The sequence below is a fragment of the Xenopus tropicalis genome, chromosome 10 (genome assembly GCF_000004195.4).
Source record: "Xenopus tropicalis strain Nigerian chromosome 10, UCB_Xtro_10.0, whole genome shotgun sequence".
Classification (NCBI taxonomy): Eukaryota; Metazoa; Chordata; class Amphibia; order Anura; family Pipidae; genus Xenopus; species Xenopus tropicalis.
In genome coordinates, this window is record NC_030686.2 from 17,934,043 (window position 1) to 17,954,312 (window position 20,270).

General features: G+C 41.9%; 1 protein-coding gene across 1 annotated transcript in view; it reads right to left on the bottom strand.

Annotated features, from left to right (window-relative positions):
- Positions 1-2,824: 2,824 nt before the first annotated feature.
- Positions 2,825-20,270, bottom strand: part of adam11 (ADAM metallopeptidase domain 11) — a 36,410-nt gene continuing 18,964 nt past the window's right edge. Inside the window, 16 exon segments of the mRNA NM_001256228.1 lie at positions 2,825-5,932; positions 7,322-7,339; positions 7,596-7,686; positions 7,779-7,893; positions 8,323-8,491; positions 9,482-9,601; positions 9,740-9,839; positions 10,542-10,605; positions 10,889-10,939; positions 12,319-12,399; positions 12,721-12,816; positions 15,672-15,743; positions 15,989-16,088; positions 18,808-18,859; positions 18,963-19,053; positions 19,468-19,552. Of these exon segments, the coding sequence (NP_001243157.1) occupies positions 5,917-5,932; positions 7,322-7,339; positions 7,596-7,686; positions 7,779-7,893; positions 8,323-8,491; positions 9,482-9,601; positions 9,740-9,839; positions 10,542-10,605; positions 10,889-10,939; positions 12,319-12,399; positions 12,721-12,816; positions 15,672-15,743; positions 15,989-16,088; positions 18,808-18,859; positions 18,963-19,053; positions 19,468-19,552 (1,321 nt within the window). The 3' untranslated portion in view covers positions 2,825-5,916.

Consider the following 20,270-nt stretch of genomic DNA (forward strand, 5'->3'; position numbering starts at 1 on the left):
CGGGCCTGGCAATTGCCCTGTGTGCCAGTGCTACAACTGTGCTCAAGTAGCAGGACATGGTCCTCCTTTCCCTTACCTTCTTGAAACTGAATAAAGGTTTTGAAAATGAAACATGTTGGAAATTCTGAATCAGTCAACTCACAGTTAAAGGGACTGATCACTACACAAACCTGACCACAGAACTGGCCTCCCAGGCTGATCCTGCTGTGGGTTTTTATAGGGGAGAGACCTCCAAAACCAATTAAAAAAGACCATTAAACCTTTTCATTAGGCATATGTATAGGAACTCAGTTTAACCTGCAAATTGTTGTTTCAAGGTAAAAACTCACAAAATTGCCCTTTTTGTTGGGCACTACAGGGATGACCTATAGAAGATGGGCATGATGGGGGATACAAGGAGCCAACCACTGCTCCTGTATGGACTAGTAACTAAAGGAAAAGTGTCCTCACCACTGTTAAAGTGGGGGTGCAATAAGGGTGTGACCACATAGGGTATATTTTGGAGCAAGCACATCCACAAGCTTTTTGGTGTCAACAAGGCCTTATAGAGGAGAATATAATCCATAAGATTTTAGGATAACAGCTTTGGGGATCCTTGTCAACAGTGTGGGTTTTGTGCCAACTGTATATACACCAGCGTTTCATAATCAGATGGAAATGTACAAATTAGTCATTCATACCCGACTGGAAGAAAACTTTATTATGAAACAGCAACCATAGACTGGTATGAATTTGAGGTTATCCATAGACCAGGAGCCCCATTACTAGCACTTATGACTGCATGGCATGGTAGTTTCTATACCCTCCTGAAGGAAGCTGAATGAGGACCCCACTTCCATGTATAGGGATAGCTGACATCAAACACAGTAGGGGCATTAATGACATATTGACCCACTAATCTCTTATTAAGTACATAAAAATCTGGTGGATTCGCTAGAGAGATGATTAGTATCAGCGGTAAGATCCTTCACACCTTGCTCCAAATTCTTCCACCCATTTGGAGACGAATCTCAAAAGTACTTTTTAAAGGAACAGTAACACCGAAAAATGAAAGTGTATAAAAGTAACTAAAATATAATGTGCTGCTGCCCTGCACTGGTAAATGTTGTGTGTTTACTTCAGAAAGTCTACTATAATTTATATAAATAAGCTGCTATGTAGCCATGGAGGCAGCCATTCAAAGGAGAAAAGGCACAGGCACATAGCAGATAACAGATAAAACACTATTGTATTCTACAGAGCTTATCTGTTATCTGCTATGTAACCTGTGCCTTTTCTCCTTTTTTCCAGCTTGAATGGTTGCCCCCGTGGCTACACAGCAGCTTATTATATAAATTATAGTAGTGTTCCTGTAGCAAACACACCAGTTTTACCAGTGCAGGGCAACAGTGCATTATATATTTATTACTTTAAAGCTCTTTCATTTTTTGGTGTTACTATTCCTTTAAGGCTGGTGAATAACATTGTGCAATGCCTGCTCTAGTTTTTGCCTCCCATCTCATTAGCACAGGTTTCTGCACAAGCAGAGAACAGGATTAAATCCAGAAGGCAACTTGTAATCCCAAATCCTTCAGTGGACTTCTCAGGGTGCTTTAGAAACATTTTAAAAGAACCTTTACCTGATAATGTGGGAACATAGCAACGTAACTCCCACCCATGCACATACAGGAGATGGAACACAGGCAATGACAATGTCTGTAGCTACTGAGTGCTTATTCACTGCCATCTTGTGGTTCTGATGCAAACCACAAGTATTTTCAGTTATGAAAACCCAACATATTGCTTGACAAAGCAAAGTTTCCCCCTGCAAAAGGGCCAACTATACTTAAGGGCTCATAAGAAGTCTTGCACCCTTAGAGATAATTCAGCAAGCATTTCTTGCCCTGGATGGTGGTCCACACCTCCCACCAGATAACAAAAAAATACAACATGAGGTGCAGACTGTAGAGGCAGTGGGGTCAGACAACTCTTTTTGTTATCATTTGCCATGGAGCAGGCAGTAAGGTCAGGGCCCAATTGCAACCTGTGTCCTCTGGCGCTTCCTAACTTGCATGTCTAAATAAAGCTCAGGTTAGGTGGCAGAAAAGGGTACACCTACATGCCACCCCCACCTACTTTAATGAATACAGTGCTGACAATTACAGGCAGCACTGCATTCTTGGCAGCAGTCACAGCTCTTGTGACAGCTCGACAATAGAGCAAGAAGTGTGCAAAGTGCACTTTGTGCCTTAGAATTTATAAATGCCCCTTAAAGTGTGTGTACACACTCATATTTTGCTAACTTTGAATGGAGATAAACCTGCCAGGGTAAGCACCACCATCAACCTGCTGTGGGTGTAATTTCTATTTCAGGGGTTGAAGCTATGTCAATGAAAGTAACAAAAGGCGGGGCCTAGGTACTAAGGGCAACACTGTGAGTTTAGCTCATCTTTTTAACATTGTGCCACTCATGAAAAAGACCAGTCTGTGTTCACACTAAATCTTATCTGGATGGGGCTGCTGTAGACTAATGGGAAGTAGAATGAACCAGTCCCCACTATGGCTGCCATAAGTGGCAGGGGGCTTACGGAATCACTATCCCACTCTAATGGAATATCAGAGTAGGAGGATTAATTTGTTGAGTGCCAGACCTCCACCAGGTTTTCTCAATAGTGCTTACAGACATGCAAAGCATGCAAGGTCTAATGGCATCTTTGAATACCCATTGTTTGTTATACACACCCACATGTCTAGGACCCTCCAGTGAGGGTGTTACAAAGGTCTTATTATTGAAATATATACGGTATGTTTTTTTTATGTAGAATTTACATAACAACGCTCAAAGCTTCGTTAGCACATTCATTTTATTTGATTTTTTAATAAAAGAATCCCTTTATTCAAGTTCCCCAAACCCATTCTGCATTGAGTTCCTGTAGAGGTGAAGAATTAACAGCTGCTAAGAATTGATCAGAATCCAGTCCCATAATTGGGTTCTCCTTTAATAAAAGAAACAACCAGCATTGGTTTGCAGTGTGGGGCTACTGGTGGCCCGCAGTCTGGGTACTGGGAAGATGCGGCATCCAAAAGACACTTGCCAACTCTGAAGTCAGTGTATGACAGTGACTGAAAAAACAAAGTGTAAATTGAGGCATGGGTTTATTCCTAAGAAGTAAATCCATAGTTATATCTAGCACCTCCTGTCCTGCTATTGAAACCCATCCTGTTTTTATTGTGCTCTGTCTTTGGTCCACCAAGGGCCAGTTCCTCCATGTTGATTCCTGCAGGTTAGAATGAATTCTAAATGCAGGTCTCTGAAATGAAGCATACTGGCAGTGAGTTAGACTACCGGTGCTGACCATCCTCGAAAGACTGACCCCATGTTGGCTTGATGCTCTTGAGTCAACGCCGTTCGTCATACTGCAGTCATGTTCAGAATAGTGAGGATGCAGAAGAGAATGGTAATGTCTGCTGATCAATTCAATACTTTTTTTCCAGTTTCAAAAAGAAATGTTTTTGCTAACATAATTACTAATTAGTTCCTTGAAGATCATTGGAATGTTATCGGTTGCCAACGTTCCTGGCAAAAGGGAAGGCCTGTCCAACCTATGGCTGTCCTTATCCACGAAAAATGGTTGTACAAGTCAGTAAACAAACATGGGCGAGATCTGGAAGCATAATGCTATCGTCTTGTAGGTCCCTTTCAAGCATGCCCTGGCGGACAGTTGGTCATTTAGTAAAAGAAAACGCACACCTTACATTCAACTCAAGCTCCTATGTTCCCTTTGTAGGGGCTAAAGAAAAGCATCCTGGGTATGTAAACTGCCCTCAATCAATGTACATTGCACCAGTTGGCACTGAGGATACCTATTGCTGCCCACTGGCTTCTCCTCTTCCCCATTCTGCTTCTTTCCTGTCTGTACAATCTTTAGTGCAACTTGGTGCTCAAATATATTTTATTAGTGCCTTGCAGATAAATCAGCATTTGCAATAGAAATGTCAAGTTAAATTATAAAAACATACGGCAGGTCTAGATCAGATATTTAACTGTTCAAGTAGAAGAGGGGTGTTCAGGAAGAATGCTTTAACCCAGCAAGGGGCTACTTTTTTTGTTCTGGACAAATAAATGAATTTTGATGGTGATCCCTAATGACTGCGAGGTGTAAAGGGAGATGAATCCTCAAATTAAAAAGCAAAATAAGGCTCTGATTTAACAAAGGTTGAACTGGGGAATCCAGGAGGATTCCCGGAAGTTCAATCTGTTATGGATATATCACAAATATATATATATATCTCACATTTCCTCTAATGAAGGTATAATTTCATCAAAACACTTTAGAAGTCAGCATGGCCCCCTGACAGACATGCTGTTGACAAAAGTGTGCCACCTAGTGTTCATTTAGGAAATATATCTAACTGGGGCCTTGCTGCGCTATGCACCATAAGGTGCCCCATTACAAAGGCCTGTGTCTCCTGGTGCTCCCTAACTTGTGTATTTGAATGGCACATAAGTTAGGGGACAGGAGATGTGCAGGACGTCTATGCAGATTGCAGGCCGTGCTGTATTTATGGAGGCAACCACAGGTCTCGATGCTCTTGGTACTTTGCAGGGTGCAAAGTGTAAAAACATGGCAGATGCCAGTTTTTTCTTTAAACCAGGCCTGGACTGGCAATCTGTGGATTCTGGCAAATGCCAAAGGGGCTACTGTAAGATGCCATAGACAGTCACTATTTATTGGGATGGTGGGAGAGCTGCTTGGGCCTCTGTGTACTTGAAATGCCAGGGCCTATTCTGAATCCCAGTTCAGGCCTGTTGTGTCATAAACAACCCCTTATCAATTTCCTATGGGAACTAAGCAGCATTGTGAACTAATACCCCTCCAAATCGCTATTCCCCAAGTATTCTCCTTTTTGGCATTGGGTATAGTACGATTTCTACCTATATCTCTGTATGGCTGAAATGGCACCATTGCGCAGTAGCAGTGACATGTTTTAGGTGTCGGTGATTTCACCAGCCAAGGTTTGTCCCAATAAGCTATACTTATGGCATTGACCTGTATGGCCAGTTGATGTTGGAAAATAATTCCCTCATACCCCATCTATCTTTACAATTATTAGTGCAATTAAGAGATGAAAACAGGTGATCATTTTACAGTCAGCAAGCATGATTATATCATAAAATGGTGTCCAATTATTGTTTGGCTGAGGATCTATATGTGCTTTCTGTAAGAAGGCCTTAAAACAGACTTCTTCATAGAATATTCCTGTCGGGCAGAAGGCTACATGGCTTCTGTATGAAAGTGGAAGTATTACCTGGGGCTAGAAGGTTCTATATGGTCTTTCCCTATGGTATACATTGTAATACCTGTACTTGTTACAGTGATATGATTAAAATATAACGCGGGACCCCTATTTGATCGAATGTATATTAAGGGCAGTGATAATTCGTCAAGGATATAGTACTTCTAGAAAAAAAATGGCAGTGATTTTTAATGGTCCTCCGAGGACCATAGTGTTTTAATTACTTCTTTGGGGTTTAGGGGGAGGGGTCAGTCATCCTAGGTCTTGTAAGTACCAATGATTCTGGCAGGTTTAATCATCCATTTTGAACGTGGACTGATTTTAATCCATACATTTTTGGCACTTCAAGGACTTCCGATTTCTGCAATTTGAAATAAGCTTCCCCCGACTGCCCCTTCTCTTCATTCTTGGTCAAATAGTTTGTTTGTTCCCCAAAGGATTGGCAGTTAGACTCCAGTTTTGGAAGACAGAGAGAAATCTCAAGTGTTTTCCCCTTTAGATATTGGCTGCGGCTCCCCTTCCATTCTTTACACTTCAGTTCAATTTGATAGTTAGTTTCCTTAGCAAAAAGCCCAGAGGGATCTTAATGGAAATGATTTTAAATATTGAAGAATGGTGAGCGAGCACAATAGTTGTTGCCTATCCACCTCCAGATCTGAAAGGTAGAAGCAGAGAATAGGTCAGCTCCAACTCCAAGTCAGCTCGAGAAATCCCCAATCTTCCCCACAGAAACAAATCAGTTTTGTATTTCTTGCTCCTCTTTTTTCATTTTATTTTGATACTTGTGGTTGGGTTGGGGTGGGGAATGGACAGAACCCAGCTAAAGCTAGGTGCTTACACTGTAGTGTAAATAAATGTAAACTAGTTTGATGAAGTAAGAAGTCATCCAATAGCTAAAAGCATCATCAACCTGCTTTATACTGCCCATAGAGATCAGTAACAGTGTAACTATTGGGGCAACAGTATCACAAGAAGCCTGCAGGGGGAGTCAGTAAGAAACCATAATCCCCACCACTCCTGCACATCTACTGCAGTTCCCCATTCCAGCCCCTGCATTTACACAGTTCTATAGGCCCCTTGGGGGGAGGGGGTTCATGGGGCGGCAGCCCCGGTGGGCCCAGCACCCCAGTTTGACCCTGGACAAATTGAGCAGTTTTCTATGCCTTACACACTGGCCATTGGAAGTCTATGGCCATGGTTAGGTCTAAACAATCCATGCCTTAAACTGGCCATACATGCACCTATATAATTGTACGATTAGGGCCAATTAGTTATGATTGAATGATCAATCAATGAGCCGATGCAGTTCTCGGCCTGACAACGCCTATGCCCACGGTTGTAATTCGATTGTTTGGCCCTAATCGTACAATTATATAGGTGCGTTATATAGGTCTGTGTTTGGCCAGCTTAAAGGAGAAGCAGAGGTAAAAACTAAGTAAGCTTTATCAGAAAGGTAAATACAGCCATAAGCACTCACAGAAACGCTGCACTGAGTCTTTTATCAAAAGGAACACAGGATGTCTTGTCTCCTTTTTTGTAAACATGTTCTCAGGGTATCTGACTTTCTCTCTCTGAAAAATCCTTCATTCCCGGGGCCAGAGTCTGCTCAGTTCTCTCCCCTCTCCTGCTCCCCCCCTCCCTTAAGATTCTCATTGATCAGGCGGGACATGAGATTTTGATTGGGCGCTGTTGAAGGCGCCCTAGCAAAATCTGCGTTTAGGACTGAATTCAGCTTTGAACGTCAGTGTAGGGAATGAACAATCTTTCCTGCGTCCAAGATCATAATTGGTATGTGTATGGCCACCTTTACACAACTGCTTTGCTCTGGGGCCTTATCCATTATGGCCTACAATATCTCAATGCTTCACTAATCTAGTTGTCACAATTCCTTATGGAAGTCACTGCCAGCTTTATAGGCCATCCAGTCTAAGGGTCCCATCAGGATGTACAGCAGAGGGTACAATAAAATAACTGCGGTAGTTGCGCATAGTACAGAACAAAGAGCATGTGTCCTGTCAGTAGCATGAGTTGTTTTGGTACGTACCTTCCTCTTCGGATATTCCTTAATTGGGAAGGGAGGAGAGGGGGTAAAAAAGGAAAAGTTGGTTAGTAACTCATTGCATGGAAAAAGAAAATCCATGAGATCCCACCCTTTCTTCAAATGGACCAGACCCTGAACTGATGTAGAATTGATACCAGTATAGGTATAGGGTAAAGAAGTGGATTTTGTGACTGCTGCTTAGCACTGCACTACTTAGCCACCTTGCTACCCTGTGTTCATTATGGTCTACAAATTAAAATGCAAGATCCTGACTTACTTGAATCCCCATCCGGTTCCTCCAAGCACAATTGCAGCAATGAGGACAGCCCCTGCAATGGATCCAATGATGATATTGGTTCCACTAGGACCTAGGGCAAGAAGGGCAGGAGTTATCTTTAAAAACCCTAGTGGTTTATTGCTAGCAAGCAGCATTTTGGAGTGGGGTGATCATTGTGAATACCTTTGTATTTCTCTACTACTCCTGTAGGTTTAGGGATTGGAAGTGGATCGTACACACTGCAGTCCTTTCCTGTCCATTCTGGGTGACAGATGCACTTTCCTTCATTGCTGCAAACCTAAGAACAGATTATAAATAACACACAGACAGAAGTGCTTTCCTATCATCAAACACCACTGTAAAGATAGCCATTTTTACAAAGACAAAGGACTCATTTTTTTAAACATGCAGTGAGCAAAATGTAATTGTGACTGCAAATTGGATTTTTTTTACCCACAATACAGTGTTTTTTTCATAACTCTTACATAACATTGTACACTGACCTTGTACTTTGGCTAACAAGGTCCCCTGCCAGCAAGATTTTGCATCTAATTGATGTCTGAGCATGTCTGCATTTCTTGGATGCTGATATACTGTCTGAGCATGTCTGCATTTCTTGGATGCTGATATACTGTCTGGTTACTAGGCCTTCTTGCCCAACCACAGCTAGGAGGTTTTCTCCTGCTCCGCTGAAGGGCCACTATAGCTAATGGTACCTAGAACTTACCCCATGATCTGAGCAGATCACTCCATTCCAACTGCCGGGGCAGGTGCTGAAATTAAAAGCAGATGCAGGGAGGCACCTCCTTTCCAGACACATCATATTGGGGCCACACGGTGTCCCATCTTCCACATATCCCAGGCATGATCCATCAGGCAGCATCACCTGCCCCCCTCTGTGTGCACAATGAAAACAAATTAATTTACAGGCACTAAATATACAGGCGCCAAATATAAAAGTCCTCTTTACATGAAAAGGTGCCTTTAATTCGGTTCAAGATTGGGCCAAGATTCAGACTTCTTCAGCAGGATTCGGATTCGAATCCATGGTCCTGGCCTTAAAATCATGTGAAGGATTCGGTGCATCCCTAGTCTTTAAGTACCACTAATCTTCATCCCATTCCTGGATTATGAAATTACTCCTCATACAAAAGTCTCCTTCTTATGTGGTAAAAGATTTATTTAGGGGCACTTGGAACAAAGGCTTCTGGGAAAAGCTGCAGTTGCAAAGCCTATAGCTGACACTCCTGCATAAAGGTGAACATACACTGGCCGGTAGTCTTCTATCTGACCAATCATCTTATGAGCCAAATGGACAGCTACCATATGAATGGTAATGCACTGCATGGGCAACTTTCTATTGTTTCTTCATTCGAGCCAGCAGCCCCAACCATTGGAATAGCAGGAACAGAAGGGGAGCTGCGGCACCAGCTCTGGCTAACATGGTAAATTGGCAGATAACATGTTAGATTGATGAACTGCTATATACTCGTGTAAAAAAGATATCTGCATCCATTAGCCAAGATACATGTGCAAAAAACCATTGTTTTGTACAGTTTTACTGGTACGTTTATGGCCAGCTTTAGCCCTAATTCTTCACTGGCCACAACCTTCTTTATCACCTCCCACAGCTAGGGTTGCCCCCTTTTCTGGAAAAAAATACAGAACTATATTTTAAACCTTTTTCCCTCTTAATAATACTGGAATCGAGCCTATCGGCCAGGCTGGTAAGATAACAGCCAGGGGGCAACCCTACCCATAGCTCTGCGGTGATGTATGTTGTAACTGGGGGTATGCTTTGGGCTACATAAACAACATAAAACTATCACAGTATAGATATTCCCCTGTACAAGGCAGCTAACTTTTGTTTCCAACCCACAACTCACCTACAGTCCAAGTATCGATTCTGATGGTAAAAGCTCATACTGGTGATGTCTCCATTCAGCTCCCCAATCTGAGGAATTCCAGATATATTGGAGCACAGAAGATACCCACACAGCACGTCCCTGAAACATGGGTAGGTAAAAGGGAATGGTCAGTCTGTCTTAAGAGCAGAGAAGGGCCACATAACATGGACCCACAGTAAGAACTGTGTTAAGAACTAATGTAGTCATCTGATGGAATGAGCCCTCATGTTCACTCACTGTTTGCTACACTGAATCCAGTTCTGCCTGTCTCTGCCGCAGTTACCCTTCTCGGTTCCCTCAATGTTTAACTTTTCATAGCAAAACCGATCCGACGCACCTGAAACAAGTGTAGAAAAGAGGCATGTTTATCTGATCATGGGCCTGTACATGGCCATTAAAGTTCTATCCTCGTAATCACAAATAGTTCCTGTATTAATAACCTACATTTGGCTCTTGTGTCCATTAGAAGGACAACTGTGATCAGGAAATGATTTGCTATAATATGAATCTCTGACGTCAATTATTGGATCTAGCTGAATTAACAGTGGATTAATTGCCACAATAGGTGGTCCAAAATAAGATCAGTAGCCTCCAGTGTGACCTCACTGCCTGGTAATGTGATATTTCGTAAATTCGTATAAGGGAACCCGCACTGAATATCTTGTCTCTGGGTCCTTCAACACTTAGTTAGAATGATCTGGGTGAGATCAATATTGAGGTCAAGAGACACTTTTGCCAAGAAATGCAACCAAGCAGGTAGGTGTCAGCCTATAAAATATGAGGAGAGGTAAATAGTTGAAACCATCGTTGGCTTTGTAACTTTATAATAAACTTGTAACTAAAAACTTTTGATTCTTAAAAAGGTAGGCACTCATACAGGATAAATAACAGTAGAACGCCAATTGGGTGCATCCCTACTCTATGACTTTTAGAGACAACGTTCATGGCCAAACCAGGGATTTTGGAATACTGTGCACTCTATCAAACATTTATTGTAGATAAGAGGCTCTTTCTCAGCCACTCTCTGTGTTGCACTTACTGCGCCCCCATAGTGCATGGCACTGACGATCTCTGGTCTTGCAGCGGCCACCAAAACATCGACCCTGCAGGTAATGGATAAAGAGAGGGTCATACAGGAGAAGATCATAATACTGGTGTAGTCCATTAATACACAGGGCTCACAAAGCAGAGGGAAGTAGCCTTGCACTTCCATGTCACCCATTATGCCAATCTTGCCATTGTTCAGCATGGAGGGCAGTGTCTTCTAGAGACTGTGCTTTTTGGAAGCTGCTCAGTGATTAGGGGCACTTAATTGAAGCAGACAGTGGCATGCGCTGACAGTGACAGTATGACCCAGTTAAGTTACATTGGATAAAGGAAAGATACCTGCTCGTTGTCACAGAAGTATCCATCTTGCTTGTGTAGATTTGCCGGGCACTGCGTGATAAAAACATGAACCGTTATTGGGCAGAACCCATGGATAATTTTTATCTCACCAACCCCAAGAAATAAAGTGGGTTCATATTTTAAAGGGGGCAGATTCTAACCTGCACAAACTGCTGTGGTGTCCACACTGAACATCATGTTACTGATGTGGGAAGCATCTGACACTTCTCTGCTCAGTCCTATCACTCATTGTGGCAGTGCAATAGGACTGAGCAGAGAAACATCAGTAGTGGCTCCCTACATCTGTAAATTAAGCTTCTATTGTTTTGACTAGGGATACACCGAATCCAGGATTCGGTACAGGATTCAGCCAAGATTCAGCCTTTTTTTCGGCAGGATTCGGGCAAGTCCATGGTCCCGGCCAAACTGAATCCTTAAAATCGTGACTAAACAAGGAAGTTGAATATTTTTCACAGTGCGCACTGCATGGTTGTTTTTACGCCTTCTGTGCCTTTGTTTGCATATGCAAATAAGGATTGGGTTTGGTATTCGGCTGAAACTTTCACAAAGAATTCGGGGTTCTGCAAAGTCCCAATATAGTGGATTCAATGCCTCCCTAGTTGTGACCAGCTGCTGCGCATAGGGCCTCCAATAATATTGGGGTTCCATGCTAATAAATTGGGGCCGCCCAGTTATTAGTCCACCATGACCATGCCCTAATTATGTCAAAAGTTTACCCAAGGTCCACCCAAAAACTACAAGTCCCCCTTATATGATTGGTAAATCATGCCTTTCTATCTCAGGGGCCCGCTTTACCATGGGGCTCCTGATTGCAGTATTGCCACAGTTAGAATAGCCAGGCAGGTTTCATATGCTTCCTGTGTAAGTAACTTGAGCATTTGAACATCAAGGGAGTGCTCTTGTTACACATTCATGATAATAGTAGAACAAAACCGATAATATAAAAACAAAAAAAAATTAGTACAAACATTTAAAATACAAAATTGTCCAGAAGAGGGTGGGTAGATGTCCCTTTTGAAGGTAAACTGTGAGACCATTTGAATCTGTAAAGTCCATTTAATTACAGTTCCTTTGTCCTAAAAGGTATATTAACTCAAAAATGTCATTGCTATTAAAATCAGTATCTGTATATCCCTTGCTGTTCTCTGCATGCATGCACTGCTGATTGTGACTACTGCGGCTTGGTTTCAATAGTCCGAACCATGGAGAGAATAGCAAGGGACAGACAGGTACTTGCTTGCATTGGCAAATATATTTACAAATAACTGTAAATCTTGTAATTAATGTATTCTGAAAATTTGTGAAAATTTAATTTTTTTTTAATAGGAAAATTCATCACTAATCTCACAATTATCTTATAGCTATAGCTAGAATTTAAACCTGGGTGGGAGTCAGCAAGAAGCTCTTACCACACTGGAATCTCCAGGACAAGTCTCTGGTACATCACATTCATTAAGAGACCCACGGCAAACGGTCCCCCGTGGCTCGTACTGTAAATGGGAACACAGATATATGTTAATATAGTGAACAATGGGCTCTTGTGGAGTCTTTCACATAGCAACCAATTAGACCTTTGACTCTGGGCAATGGAACACGGGAAGCCATATCCCAGAACAGAGTATCGCCTGTTCTCTGGCTTCTAAAGAACACAGGGTTTAAAGTGCCCAAAGTAACCATTGCATTTCCTTTTTATCTTGTAGAGGTAATGAAAACTAATCTCTGATTGGTTAACACTGGTAATTGAAATGATGCTAATGATTGCCTTACATTATCGATCCTTTAGCACCTTACTGTTTATCAGAGAATATTACCTTACAGCCCCGGCAGCACAAGCCGTCGCTGCACATAGCATCATGGCTGAGGGTGCACTTCTTGCAGCAATTCCCTGCTCCGGACTTGTTACATTCCTGCAGTAAAAAAGACGATCAGATCAAATCTGGGTGCTTTGGCATAAAATAACATTAAATATAATTGCCTGCAGCAACCTTTGTTTAACAGTAGGCTGTGATTACTTGTGAGCCACTGGTTTGGGATCACTGGTCTACTGGTAACCACTGTACACATGACCCATTTGTTAAATATCCTCCGTACCTGAAACTTTCCCTTCCCAACCCTATTGCGCATGCAACATGTTGCTCCCCATCCCCTTGGATGTTGCTCCCAGTGGCCTCAAAGCAGGTGCTCATTTTTGAATTTCTGGTTTGAAGGCACATTTTAGAGGCATAAAACCATGTGTACTGCCAAATAGAGCCTCCTGTAGTGTGTCAGTCCACATTGGGCTACCAAATAACCAATCACAGCCCTTTTTGGGCACCCCTATGAACTTTTTTTATGCTTGTGTTGCTCCCTATAATGTTTTATATTTGAATGTTGCTCACGAGTATAAAAGGCTGGGGACCCCTGCTCCTTAGGGTGATGGTCCACAGGGTGATTAGTCATCTGTGGTTATTTTTGGGTACAGCAGGCAAGTATTCTCCACCCTCTCTACACTGTTCCCTGTACCTTAAATTCACCCTCTCTACACTGTTCCCTGTACCTTAAATTCACCCTCTCTACACTGTTCCCTGTACCTGAGATTCACCCTCTCTACACTGTTCCCTGTACCTAAGGGTCACCCTCTTTACACTATTCCCTGTACCTTAGGGTCACCCTCTTTACACTATTCCCTGTACCTTAGGGTCACCCTCCACTAATTCTTTCTTTTCACAGACAGTACACAAATTCACCATACTATCCCCCAAATTGCAACATTTGCCCCATAAAAGAAGTCAGGTAGGTGTTTTGAGCAAAGCCAAAGTAAGGGTTCATAAAGACGAGCGTTTCCTTCTGCATTCCCCTTCGGTGGCGTTCTCCTGGCACAGGACATAACACATCACGTTCTTAGTGTGCTGCTACTGACACAAGTGCATGTAAGTGCTGTACACAGGTAGAATGCAGCATGTTGCAGTCCACCTATGTTTTGCGCTTATATGCACCTGTGTCAGTACAGCCCCATAAGAAAGTATTGGATGTGTTGCGTCCTGCGCTTCCCTGCAGAGGAGCGCACAAAAATGCCACCAAAGGGGAATGCAGGGAAATGCTTGTCTGTACGAGCCCTAATATAAACTAACAAACTCATACATAAGTGAACTCAAATGTTACTAGATTGGCTAAAGTGACTAGGGTAACAAAGGCAACCAGGGAGCCATGCTTTGTGGGGTTAGCAATGGCTACAAATAAAGCAGTTTATGTAGTATCATCCATGAAATAGGGGCCACACAGCTGCCTTGGAGCACTAGACTCACTATCTGCAAGGCGTTTGTATGTTCTCCCTGTGTCTGCGTGGGTTTCCTCCGGGTACTCCAGTTCCCTCCAAAAACATACAGGCAGGTTAATTGGCTCCTCATGAAACTGACCCTAGTGTGATTATTTGAAAGGGACCATAGATGTGGGCAGGGACTGATGTGAATCTCAGGAAAGAGTAATGAAATATGTTGACGCTATATAAATAACAGATGGCAGTATTTCACAACACATTCTGGCTCATGCACTTTACACCAGTATATGTCTGCCTTTATTTGTAAGTCTCCCTTGACTGGCAATTTATGGATTCTGGCTAATGCCAGAGGGGCTGCTGTAAGATGCCATAGACAGTCACAATTTATCGGGCTTGTAGGGAACTGTTTGAAATGCCAGGACCTATTTTGAATTCCAGTCCAGATATGCTTCCCTGCACTTCCTGGTCAGCTGCACTTGAAACACGGTAGTATGGAATCCCTCTGGATTAGAACCCATCCTGCCTTACACTAAAACCAGCAGTTTGGCCAGAAGAAGCCTCCTCGCCACTGTGTCACAGTTTTTAAAAGCGGGAGGTATCTACTGAGCAAGTATAAAAATCCTGTCAAAACAAGGACTGCATCAGCTTGTTAATGTGGTTCTCTCCTGATCAGCCTGATATGGCCCAGCACCATATCAAAGATCCACTCACTTGGTGAGATGTATGACTGCAGATAAACACATGAATAATACAATAAGCAGACTTGAATAAATGTAGGATGTGAGTAACAGGCAATAAAAGAAGAACTTTTGCTTCCTAACCAAAATTAGTTAAAGAGCTCCACACAACACAGAAACCCCAAATATTTCTATCACTGTGATCCTTTCCTTCAAAAAGTATGACTAAACACCATTTTTATATGCTGAAATCCAGCAGCAAAACAATTCTTCTCTTTCAACATCATTTGAAAGACTGGCAGAGGTGGAGGGACGAAAACACTGATGTTACAAATTGTAACAACTTCTCCACAGCTTACAGACAGCATGCAGGAACTACATAACCCACAATGCACTGCACTGTGATGTTCCTTTCCTTATTGACATCACGTGTGCAGGGGTTGCGGGATTTGGAGGATGCAGGCTGAAGGCAGGCTGATGACAGTCGACTATTGTTACATGTTATTTGAGTCTCAAAGTAGTCAGCCAATTCAGCAGGAGAACAGGGGGCCAGGCTCAGGGAACCATATTATTACATTAAAAATCATGAAAAGGCTGCATATTTTTTAACTGATGTATATTGCAATGGTGCTTAAAATTATGTTTACTCTACAAAAAGCTTAATTTGTTCTTTGGTGGAGTTCCCCTTTAAGTTACCTACTTTATTAGTTGTAAAAAAAGAAGGTGTCTAACTATCCCTATGCCACCTTCCCTTAGCGAATGAACATATAAAGTAACAAATCATTGTGGCACAAGGCAGGGCCAACAGCATTGTGGTTATAATACTTACAGCAGGAGAGCCACAGTCACACTCCTCCCCGAGCTCAACAAAACCATTGCCACAGGATGGAGGGTCCAGAAGCTGAAGAATAGAAAATCCCACCAGCAATGTATATATTTGTGTACGTACAAAATGTACATTGACTCTACGTGTTATATAAAGATATGAGTACAGAAGGCACAAAGGCTGCACAGAGAACTATATATATAGAGAAAAGGCAGCAATGACTGTGTAATGTTGTGCAGCATAGAATACCAGAATAATACACATACACATGGCTGTGTTAAATATAAAAGTCTGCTCTTAGTCATCTGCACGCTAATTACCTTGAGGGGTTTATTAAACAGACAGCTGCCTCCTCCATCTTGCAAGAACTGGCTGTACTCATCCACGCTGCAGCGGGAAAACTTCTGGGGGAGGTAGTATCTAAATGAGGAGAAAAAGATACCATAACACATAAAAAATAGCTTTCCCTGAGCTAGGGCCCCCTAGCTCAGTGCCTATCTATTTCATATAGGCCACCGCTGCCATGCAAATACTGGGGCTATAGGAAATAAAGGAAAGCACTATACCACCTGTCCGGTATTTCACAGGGCCGGCTGGTAAATTACTAGCTAGGGCCAGAAATACAAATTTAACAGAAATGTAATTGCCAGTAAATTTGTAATACCCAAAAATGCCTCCCTTCCCTGACCCTCTTAACTGCGAGATTCCCCATTATAAAGAAAATCCTGCCTATGCCCCACCAATTTTCCCACCCAGTCTGCCTACTTCCTCACCCCCATCACCTCCTACTGCCCCACACAAAGGCCAGTATTACTTTACAAAAAATATGGCAACCCTATATTCCAATGTAAACTCAGGTAAACAAAAGATTTGGCAGTGTCCCACCATTAATACCAACTTCACAGTAAAAAAGTTCTTATAAATGTATTTGCCTCTGCTCATGTCTATTGAAAGCACCTACTACTTATGTACCACCTACAGTACAAATACCAGTATGGATTACTAGGACCTGGTATCTTCAATAATTTGAAGCACCAAGCCTTAATACTACTAAAATCATTTAGATAGTATAACCCCCAATGGGGGTTGACATGGATTTATATAGCTTAGTTATATAGCTTAGTTACCAAAAATGTATGAAGAAGAAAGAGATGAGGAAGTGACCCTTGGAGGTGGTCAGTGGATGGTTCTTCTTCAACATGGTTTGGGTATAAATAAAGATGAAACCATGAGCACCTACAAGCAACTACAGTATTTTCTATCAACAAAGAATGTAGCAGACAATGAACACAGTGGAATTCTACCATCAGCCTCCAGCAGATATATTCACAATTCAATAAAACCCATCAAGCTCTAAGGAGAAACAACTCAACAAAACATTTCATAGGTCAAATGTAGGATTTCCAACTGGCAGCCCACAAGCCAGATGTGCCCCAAACAAAGCTCTTTTGTATGGCCAAGGCCTGCCTGGAACCTTCCCTGGCTTTAGTGTTGACATAACATTCAGCACCGGGATCATTCAACTGGTACGTAGGCCTGAACTAAACAATAGGCTTCCCACCCACTCCATGGAGAGTGGGACAATTTTATGTGAGCCTTACACCAAAGGTCACAAATAGCAATATAACCATTAAGGCATTCCTAAAGATGGAATTTTAGTATGAATATTCCTGAAAAAAAGCTTCTCAATTTTATTTATACATAGCAAAAGCCAAAGCATTTTGCTCCTTCTTGCAGCAGAGGTGCCAAAATCTAAAGAGAAGCAATGGCCTTGGAACAAGCTATATACAACAAACACCTTCCTCCTGGCTGACAAGAGCTCAGTTTTATATGAAGCTAAGATAAATGAGGCCACTAACAAGGCAGCTTAGGCCGGGAAACTAGGCCTGTCCCCAAGGGATATGAAAGGTGCTTAGCAAGTTCTGGAATCTCATGGGAAATGTGCTGGTTGTGGGTAATTATATAATACATTTCTGCAAGATGAACATACTCTGGGTGCACAAGGGAAGCAGCACACTTTATATATGTCTTTTTATGTTCTATACATAACATAGACCCTGGGGCCGTTTTACAGCCAGACTGCTAGTGGTTATATGCACAGATATGTAAGGGAAGCTTGTGTTTCTGGGCAGAATGTCTTTCTTTAAATACAGACCCTGGAATTCTGTACCACAAGCTGAATGCAAGATATTTTAGACCCCCAGAGCCCTATAGTGTAGCTTGATTCTGCCATTAAAATATTAAAATATAGTTCCTTTGTTGTGCATCAGCTTGCTTCTTTGTCTCAAAAGTCACAACATTCATGAGCAGCAGAGTAAAAGTTTGAATTTTTCCAATTTTATTGTACTGCACATGCATGGAGCTTAAAAAGGAAAGCTGGCCTGGGATCTGAAGTAAGTATAATCATTGGGGAGGGTAGTATCTAAATACCCCCCAGTAAGTCAGCCACCTTCCTTTTCCAAACTGAGCTCATGTGTGTTTGTTTTGTTCTTTCCTCTCTGATATCATAAGAACAGAACCATTTATATTGAATTGATTTTTCCATTAATAGACAGTAAATAATGAGGGCATAGCAGGAGAACAATGCCTCTCTGTGTATTTGCATTTTTAAATGGGGTTGGTTCATGTGTAGTGATGGATTAGTATTTGGTTTCAGCAGAATCATAAAGCTGAGCATACTCATGATAGGGTCCAATGATTTTTGTCCAATTTAGCCACCAGTGCTTTGGCCCAAATTTGGTTGATTGTTTGGCCCACAGCCAATAGTCAGATAGTAGGGATGACCAGTCTGAAGAGATGCCAATGCTGTCCTTACCTAAGGGAACTTTCTGTGAGGCCAAGACAACAGTTTTATAGGCCTGTGTATGGCTACCTTGGTATGTGACGTGATGTGACTTAACAGCACTTGACTAAGGAGAATGACATTTTTGTTCCGATAATGGTATTTTTGGGGTGATTTTGCTCAGATTTGAATATAGAACTTATGCTTTAGGTTGTGTTTTGTACTGCGTTGATTTTGGGGGAGGATTTGGTATCTGACGGACTACAAAACTGATAGAACTTTTGAGACCTCTCCACCTCAGTTGTGCTAACATACCACCAAAAGCAAACATGCTCACTGTTGCCTTGTAGGACTTACCCAGTATCCTCCATGATGCAGCCCAGCCACAGATCAGGACATTTGCAGTCACCTGTAGAGAGAGGAATCTAGATCACCATAGGTCTCACTGACACCGGTGAAGTAATAACTGTATGTGCACAGGATCAAGAACAAGGTACCCACCTAAAACTTACCAGCTGTAGTGCGTAGTTTATTCCACATCATGCCAAGGTTTTGCCCCAGAGTCTGGGCCAAGGTAACTGCCATGACCCCAATATTCCCATACTGCAGAAATGGAGACAGAATAAGAACATATATTGCTGAGAGGCTGATTTTATTTATATTTTGAAACTACACCAATTATTTCAAGGAATGCAATATTATTTCCCAAATCAGTATGTTGTAAAGCTCTTCAATCTGGTTAAAGCAAGTAGTTTACATTTTCTGGGAGATGATTCATTCAAATCCATAAAACTTGACCATTTAACAACAGCATACTGTACAAGTTCTATCCTGGTCCAGAAGCCCATTGCCCGTAATTTTTATTGATCTAGTGCAAAATTAGCAATACAAACATCTGTTTGGTTCCTGTGTGTTATTGTAGTGGGGGGAAAGATTGGCCATCTTGCTATATAATGCTTTTAGCCTTAAACAGGATATGAACAGGCTTTAAGGAGAAGGTTGACAGTTGAGACTCACCTCATTCACACCACCACCGTGGGATGGAGAGCAGATGCCACCGAAATAAGCTGCTCCACTGCGACTGCTCTTAAAAGTGCGTCCTCTAAAGGGAATGAAAATTAAGTCTATGTAAAAAATAATGGGTAAGAAAGTCCCAAATAAGTAGCTGTATGACAGTGGTAAGTGTGATGGGTTAAAAGATTGATCTTATGTAGAAGCTTTTGTAATGAGTTCATGGTGAAATTTAAATTGGTTATTAATAAACATTACTCCTATTATCATATTCCTCCCAGATTCCAAACAAAGAAGAAGGAATCATGTTGGTATGTGCGGGACAGCATGTTTATTGTTAAAGAAATTATTGTCTTCACAACAATGGCCATGTCAGAAATAATGGGTGGGTACAGGGGATGACGGAAAGGATATAATCAGTGGCACATGGGGGCCATATTGACACCAGAGGTAATATTTACATGGAATATGATAGAAAGCATAACTAGCTTACTAGCCTCTCCCATGTGGGCATACTTGTTTTACTCTACAGGAATATCTGTGCGAAAATGTATTGTTTTCTAAATCCACCATTTCTTGGTATAAAGGGGAACTCTGGCCTCCGAACCAAAATTTCTTAAAGAGCCCTACACTACACTAAACCCCAAATATACCTTTCACTGTAATCTGTTCCTTCAAAAAGTATGAATAAATACCATTTTTATATGCTGGAATCCAGTTGCAAAACAGTTCTTCTCTTTCTGCATAATTTCAAATCCTAGTTGGAGGAGGGACTAAAACATTGATGTTACAAATTGTAACAACTTCTC